The 7,279-nt window shown below is 38.0% G+C and overlaps 2 protein-coding genes across 2 annotated transcripts; one reads left to right on the forward strand and one right to left on the reverse strand.

Annotated features, from left to right (window-relative positions):
• The first annotated feature begins 48 nt into the window (after positions 1–48).
• LOC117572178 (cyclin-J) lies at positions 49–1,934 on the forward strand. Its single transcript, XM_034254830.2, has 4 exons — positions 49–303; positions 372–558; positions 792–1,208; positions 1,265–1,934. The coding sequence occupies exons 1-4, from the start codon at positions 229–231 to the stop codon at positions 1,681–1,683; spliced, it is 1,098 nt and encodes a 365-aa protein (XP_034110721.1). The 5' UTR covers positions 49–228; the 3' UTR covers positions 1,684–1,934.
• Positions 1,935–2,001: 67 nt separating this feature from the next.
• Positions 2,002–7,022, reverse strand: LOC117572104 (enhancer of mRNA-decapping protein 3). Its single transcript, XM_034254720.2, has 5 exons — positions 5,985–7,022; positions 4,842–5,783; positions 4,273–4,430; positions 4,122–4,206; positions 2,002–4,061 (listed from the first exon to the last, which is right to left on the reverse strand). Exons 1-5 carry the CDS (start codon positions 6,533–6,535, stop codon positions 3,797–3,799), a joined length of 2,001 nt encoding a protein of 666 aa, XP_034110611.1. The 5' UTR covers positions 6,536–7,022; the 3' UTR covers positions 2,002–3,796.
• Between the last annotated feature and the right edge of the window lie 257 nt (positions 7,023–7,279).

Consider the following 7,279-nt stretch of genomic DNA (forward strand, 5'->3'; position numbering starts at 1 on the left):
TACGCCATCTACGGCCTCACGTTCTGTTAAGTAACATAATTTTTTCATCTTAAAAAATTATTACTTCTGCTTTGTTTACAGTGCCGTGTGAGTTTCTACCGTTAATGTCAGACATATTTTCCCGCTCCTTGTTTTGACTGTTTATTTCTTCGCAATGCGTTTTCGCGAAATTAATCTTTTCGTGAATTAATTAATGCAATTTGTAATTTTGTGTATATCAAGAACAAAATGACTAAGCCAGCGCTAGTGGGAAATATCCATATGCTCAATGAAACAAATGAGCACCATGTAGATAAAAGCAAGGTTTGAACACGATTGATTGGTTTTGCTCGTGAGTGTGAATTTAAATATTACATTTACATGCTTTATAGTGCCTTGGCAATTTCCATTGGGTAAGCGACTACGCTCACGACATCTTCCAAACACTGAAGGAGTCCGAGATGCAAAGGCGACGTATCCGTTTCCTTTCCAGGCAAATTGATTATAGGCAACAGCTCATTCAACTCTGTCAGTTGATCATACGCACATACAAACTCAGCCGTTGTGCACTGCATCTGTGTAAGTAAACAACAAACTTGCAGTCGGATAGGATTGATTGTTAGATACCCATTATTGTGTAAACAAGACCAGCGGAGGTTAATATTGTATTGAAACTTTGTTTTTCAAAATACCTTACAATACCCAAGATCATTATCCGGTTGAATTTAATGTATTATTCAATACTGCGTTAACTAATATCTTCGATAAATTTCAGAATAATATTTTATCCAATACATTCCACATTCTCTTAGCCATATATTATCTGGATCGCTTTATGGATGTCTACACGGTCAGAGCGGACAAGTTGCAGCTGGTGGCTCTCACCTGTCTGCACATTGCAGCACAGATCGAGAATCGGGATGCTTTTGTGCCACGCTACAGTGATATGAATCGCATTGTGATGAACTCTTACACTCTCTTCGAGTACAAGGCTGTGGAACGCAAGGTGCTCACATTTTTCGACTTTCAACTGATGCGACCCACCACCGCAAGCTTTGTAGAGATGCTGTCGTGCAAGTATGTGACCCGAGACGATTACGTAGACTACAATAAGAGCTTGGATGAATCTCCGGTACTAGCAGAGAGTTTGCCGCGTTTCGAGAGCTTGGAACAAATGATGGCGTCATTGGCATCGGTCCTATTATTAATGGCCGACTATACCCTTAACTGTAAGTCGAAAATACTATTAAACTGTGAACATCAGTTGAAAAACTTTCTATTGCAGTTTATAAATTAAGCAACGATCAGCCTTCATTGCTGGCAGCAGCCTGCATTGCTGCAGTGCGTCAAGTGAGCGGATTGCCCAAGGTCTGGACACCTTTTCTCACCACGCTAACGTCCTACACCGAGAATATGGTTGAGCCATATGTCAAAATCATAACCCTTTATCATTTCTATCATAGTCCGGGCCACGTCGTGAGAAGCCACAAATCAGAGACTTTGTGGCAAAGTCCCGATTCCGGTTTCGAAGAGCAATTGTTGCCACCACGCGTCAAAGTTGTTGCAGCGTCAAAAATCGAGACCTTCAATTTTATAAGCTTGAAGTTGGAAGCGACTGATAAAGAAAACACGTCACGCAAGCGCAGTCGCGATTATCAATACGAAGTGCAGGATTCGAAGCGTTCGAAGTTGGATCAGACCTAACACAATGATTTGATTGGCTTTCGAAAAGCAGCTATATACTACATAATATATTTAGAGAATTCTTGAACAATGAATGTTCAAGTTGAAGTTATGTTTTTGAGTTTATTAAAAAAGTTATTCTTAATAAGTATATTTACAAGATGTACATATTGATTTTTAAAGTATGTACATACTATATACAACACGGACGGCTGTGGCAAATTTTGTGACAAATCCATCTGAAAGAAAAGAGCATAAAAATAAAACACATTTGTTTTTGTTTTCCATGAGAAGGCTTTCGGTGTTTTCTTTTTTAATATTGTTTGTATATATTAGCTGTTTTGTTTTTTTTTTTCTCTTAGTTAACTTGTGTTTTTATGTTTTTGATTTGTCGGCATAATTTTGTTTTTGGTTTGTTTTTCCATTGTTTTTTTTTCTCATTTAAAATTATGTTTTTATACAATTGGACCGAAAATAGATTTTCATTTACAATTTTTAAAGCATTTACCAAAATCTGTGGTTGTTGTTTTGTGTGTGTTGTAATTGTTGTTGGAAATAACCTTCTCAACCTCCTAACTCCTCCTTACTCGACTATTAACATCAGTTCAACGTCCTGTCAACTCATCTAATCCTCCTCCTAACTCAAAACAGTCAGCTCCTTCTCTATTAAACCGTCAGTTTTTTTTATTTTGTTTTTTTTTCTGTTTGTTTCTGGGGTCTTTGCTTTGTTTTCTTCTTCGTTTCTTCAAAACAAACAGTGAAACAATTAATATGCAAATTGATATTTGCAGATTGATCATCAACAATTGGAATTTAGAATCTACATAATATTTTTACAACAATTAGTTAAGGTTTTTTGGTTTGCGATATTGAGTTTTGCAAAGGCTAACATTTTCACTATTAGATCGGATTATGATATAGTAGTACTTAATCAATTGATGTTTATAAAACTCATCTCGCGATACATTTGATTTTGAATATTTTGTGTGCTTTTTGTCACTTTACAGTATTCGATGGGAGTACAAAATAAGGTTTTGTTTCTTCGACTTTACATCTTACATATAGAATGCTTATAGACTACATCTAAATACAAATAAGTTTCTTTTCTATGTGTTTGATGTTTCCGTTGTTTTTGTTGTTGTTGATGATGTTATTTGTATTGGTGATAAACACTTTTGAAGCTTACGAAACTAACTTAAGAATCTGATTTGTAATTTGTAATTGTATTGTTATCAATTTATCATAATAGTCGCTAGTGGTTTTTTCTTTTCATTACGCTTAAAAAATAGACATTTAATTTGGCATGTATTGCGCATACTTGGCTCAATTTAACTAAAATAAATCAATTGAGTTCATTTCATACACAAACAATTATGCAATTATACAATTATATACAATCATTTTGATTTGTTTTTCAAATATGAAAGTTTTTCTTGTTTTTCTTGAGGGGTTTGTGTGGTATGTTTTGTCCAGTTCAAAATAAAAGATTAAAACTATAGACTTTTGATTCTTTTGTTTTGCTTTGATAATGGTTGTGAATGGGAGCATCGAGAATGGAAGAAATTGGTTCTATTAAAAATTAAGAAATGCAGGAAAATTGGCAAATTGGCAAATTAAGCGAGCTCCCAAACGAAATGTTAGTTAATGCTGGACTTGCCTTTGGGCTCATGGGGTTCATGTTGATTATACAAGAATAAAGGGATTTCGAATAAATAGTATACAGTTTTTAAATGTAGTTCGGCACTAAATTAGGGCAGCTCTTGATTGACAATTGAAGGAAAGTGTGTATGAGTAAACTATAGGCTTAAACTTAATAAATATGTATATATGTTATGTAAGTATGTAGTTTGTAATGCATTGAATGTATATGCGCCGTAGATAAAAACTAAATTGAGTTATATGAGAGTCTTCTAACTGCTAGGCTAGATTCACAGGAAACAGGACTTTGATGATCATCACATGTGTGTTTGGGTGTTTTTTAATTTTTCTGTTATACTTTTACTGATAATTATTGTATTGTGTGTTTTATTGGATTATTGGTGCTTAATGTTTATGCTGTTGATTGTTGTTGTTGTTTGTTGTTATGTATCATTATTGTTTGTCTGTGCTTGTGTTGTGTTGTGTTGTCGTTGTTTCAGTCCTTTGAGTGAATCGGTATCACATATTTATGTCCATACGGACTTTTGTACTTAATGCCACAATCACGATAAAATTTATCTGGTATACCTAAATTACATAAATACAGTTTGCCACAATTATTCGTTGATGCTTTCTCCGTTGCCACTGCGGCAGCCGAAGTGCTTGAATCTTGGGTTAATGGTAATATTGGTAATATTGAGTACTTGATAGCAACATCCTCAATGCCACACGGTGGCGGATCAATGGCAAGCACCGAAGCACTGAAAAAGACAATTTCATTTAATATATTCACTTATATTTGAAGTATATCAAATACGCACCGATTAACGCTGAGCCATTTCTTGATTGCATCCGAAAGTTTGGCGGTATTTGACGATAGTATCACAAGATCCGGTGTTGGCATTGCTGTATTTATTAATAAATTTGTTAATTATTTAAGTAACTAGATAGATAAGATTTAGCTAGACATACCATCAACTGAATGTACTACAGTGTTGTCAGTAGCCTTGAACAAGGATATTTCCAGGCTACTGTTTTGTTCAATGAGCTGCGCCTGCTCCACATAGAGAAGAACAGTTAGTCCATGGGACGCCAAGAGACGCCCTGTAGCAGCTCCAATGTTGATGGTTCTACAAATCATAAATTTCATTTGATTAGATAACTAAGTACACTTAACGTTAGTCATAATTCTAGACATCATTTGCAAAAGAGAATTAGAATTTAATGATTTGATTGACCAAATTGGATAAACTTATACGAATTTCTAGATATTTAATTGTTATGTTACTTAACTTGTAATTGAAAATCTCTTGAAATTAGCGAAAAGATAAATAAAATTCATGAAGAATATCTCAGTCGGATTTGCAAGTAGAAATGATTTCTTAGAAATAGTTTATTGGACACAGAGGCAATGAATTGATTAGAATTAGTCCAATTGGAGAAAACAAAACTCTTATTGTGTTATTGATAAACAGAGACATGGAATGCGCATGCAGTAAACAAATAAATAAATTCACATTTCATGCGAAAGCTTCACCAACCTCATCGTGTTGACGCCGTCACAAATGATGGCAATCTTTGGCCACTGATGATTGTTTGCCGGCGTCAAACGGCGAGCGCCTCCAAGCAATGTGATGGCCAAATCGCTGGCGCCACGTGCCAAGATGTCAATTTGACGTTGGAGCGATAGACCCGCCTTCTCGGCGCTCATCTCGATGCGGTTACGCACATAGGCCGGAATGGTGGGAATGATGAGGCCATCATCGGTGACGAAATCCTTGCTGCCATCAAAAATGCTCTCGATCTGGCGCAGCTGCAACGGCTCGCTAGCCAAAATGTTCTCGTCGTGTCGATACTTCTTCTCCTGCTGCTGCTGATGATGGGGTTGCTTCTGCACGTGGACAGCATGACGCACAACATCCGGTTTTTGGAAAGTCGACTCAATATCATCCCAAATGGCCTGCTTATCGAAGAGAGCCAGATTGCCCTCAAAGTCAAAGTCTTCGTGCAAAAGTGGATCATCGGCTTCGCTGCCAAAAGTCTGCTGCTGTTGCTGCCGCATGCTGCTCTCTCGACGCACACGATTACGCTGCTTCTTCCCATTTCCATTTCCATTGCCATTCGCATTACCGTTTCCATTGGCAGTAAAGGAATTCGAGTTGAAACTGCCGTTGCCATTGCCATTTCCATTCCGTTTACCATTGCTCTGGCTGGCGCCTTGATTATAATAGCTGCCATTGGTGTTGCCATTGTTATTGCTTATTATATCAATGGGACGACTGCTGCCAGCTGCTGCTTCTCCACTGTCAACACTGCTGCTGCAGTAGCTCTCCAAGTTACCACTGCTGGGTTGATAAGCCGAGCTGCCCAGCTTCACCTCCACCTTGGCCGGTATCATGTTGCCAAAAAAGGCAGCCACGCTATTCGGGGTCGTCGCCAACTGCTGCTGCTGCGCGCTCGGTGCACGCGAGCTCTGCGGTGTCCTGCGAATCAATAAGAATTTAGTGAATGGTATTAATACTTTGAGACCGACAACGCATTGGTCACTTAATAAATAAATAAAATATAATTGTTCACATTAAAATAACACTAACAGCTCGTCTCTCAGACCAATGTCCAATAGTTTTAGTATGGAATTGGTCAAATCAAAGAATAAACATATAAAGTATATCCATATTCCTTACCTTCGCATGCCATTAGCTCCATTGGCATTCGTAGTCAGCATAAGCTGTTGCATTTTATCACTCAGCGCGGAGTTTGCTGCTCCGCCGCCATTTCTGTTGGCGTAGCCGTGCCCATTGCTCTTGGTTCTGGGCGTCGCTTGTTGCTCCTGCTCCCGCTCCTGTTGCTTCTGCTGTTGTTGTTGTTGAAGTTGCTGCTGCTGCTGTTGTAGTTGTTGTTGCTGCTGTTGTTGTTGCTGTTGCAACAGCTGCTGCTGTTTGCCAAGAATGTTGGAGAAATGCGGCAATTTAACTGGCGTCGGCTTGTTAATCACCGTTGGTGTCGTCGTCTCAATATCCTTGACCGGCTCAATAAGATTAATGCTCTTGATGTCGGTGCAACGCAACACAACTTCGGCGTTCTGTTTGCGCAAAGGAACACCGTTGCGAAAGGCGCGCACAATCGTTATCTCTTCGGCGGAGATCTTCTTAATCAATCCCTGAAACACGCCCAGCTCTTCGTCGCAGGTCAAGCTGACCGCACTGCCAATCCAATCTTGATCTGTTAAACCCATGTAATAAAAGTTATTTCCTTCTTTTTGTGGCTGTTGCTGCTGTCTCTGGCTGCAAGTGCTCTTTTTTCTTGTGCCTTTTTCACTTTCAGTTTCAGTTTCTCAATTTTTGCCAGCGTTTGCAGTTTGTTTGCGCGCTGTTTTTGTTGCTGTTGTTGTTGTTGCTATTGTTGTTTTTAATACGCAATTACCACGCACTAAAGCACTTTTCATAAATTGGCGACGCAATTTCAATATACTTTAACTCTCTTTAAATGCGTTGTGGGATTTATAATTGTTTTTCTTAACTTGTAATGAATTTCTGATTTGAATTTCCCATCTAATTTGCAATTTTTTCGTGTTTCGTTTTAAATTTTTTTCTTCCACTGCCTTTCGCATTTACGTTTTCGCTGGAGACGAGCAAAATTTGCGTGCAAATAATATCGTGGTACTTGTTCGCATCGTTGTCACTGTGACTGAGCACAGTCACTGCTACTCGCGCGGTATCGGCGCTATAACCATTAGTGATATTTAAATACTGCCAAACGAAATATTCAGCTTGCTATTTATATTTTCACTTTGTTTTAAAATAGGTAAATTTTTCAAAAAAATTTTAATTTTAGTAAAATTTTTGAAGAAAATGAGTTTAATAAATCGCCTTGCAAGTTTTTCCATACAAAGCCGTCGTGGAAGAGGTATATTTGGTATATTTATTTTTGCGACTTCGTGAGGAATATTTGGAAATCGCAGCTGCGGTCACGCTGGTTA

Source organism: Drosophila albomicans, chromosome 3 (genome assembly GCF_009650485.2).
Source record: "Drosophila albomicans strain 15112-1751.03 chromosome 3, ASM965048v2, whole genome shotgun sequence".
Taxonomy (NCBI): domain Eukaryota; kingdom Metazoa; phylum Arthropoda; class Insecta; order Diptera; family Drosophilidae; genus Drosophila; species Drosophila albomicans.

What these genes read in the sequence shown, in the direction of transcription:
- LOC117572178 (XM_034254830.2), top strand. Translation starts at nt 229, where the DNA reads ATGACTAAGCCAGCGCTAGTGGGAAATATCCATATGCTCAATGAAACA. An exon ending in CCGTTGTGCACTGCATCTGT is followed by an intron (nt 559 to 791) that starts GTAAGTAAACAA and finishes ACATTCTCTTAG; the next exon opens with CCATATATTATCTGGATCGC. An exon ending in GGCCGACTATACCCTTAACT is followed by an intron (nt 1,209 to 1,264) that starts GTAAGTCGAAAA and finishes TTTCTATTGCAG; the next exon opens with TTTATAAATTAAGCAACGAT.
- LOC117572104 (XM_034254720.2), bottom strand. Translation starts at nt 6,535, where the DNA reads ATGGGTTTAACAGATCAAGATTGGATTGGCAGTGCGGTCAGCTTGACC. An exon ending in GGAGCTAATGGCATGCGAAG is followed by an intron (nt 5,784 to 5,984) that starts GTAAGGAATATG and finishes ATTGATTCGCAG; the next exon opens with GACACCGCAGAGCTCGCGTG. An exon ending in TGTAGTACATTCAGTTGATG is followed by an intron (nt 4,207 to 4,272) that starts GTATGTCTAGCT and finishes TAATAAATACAG; the next exon opens with CAATGCCAACACCGGATCTT.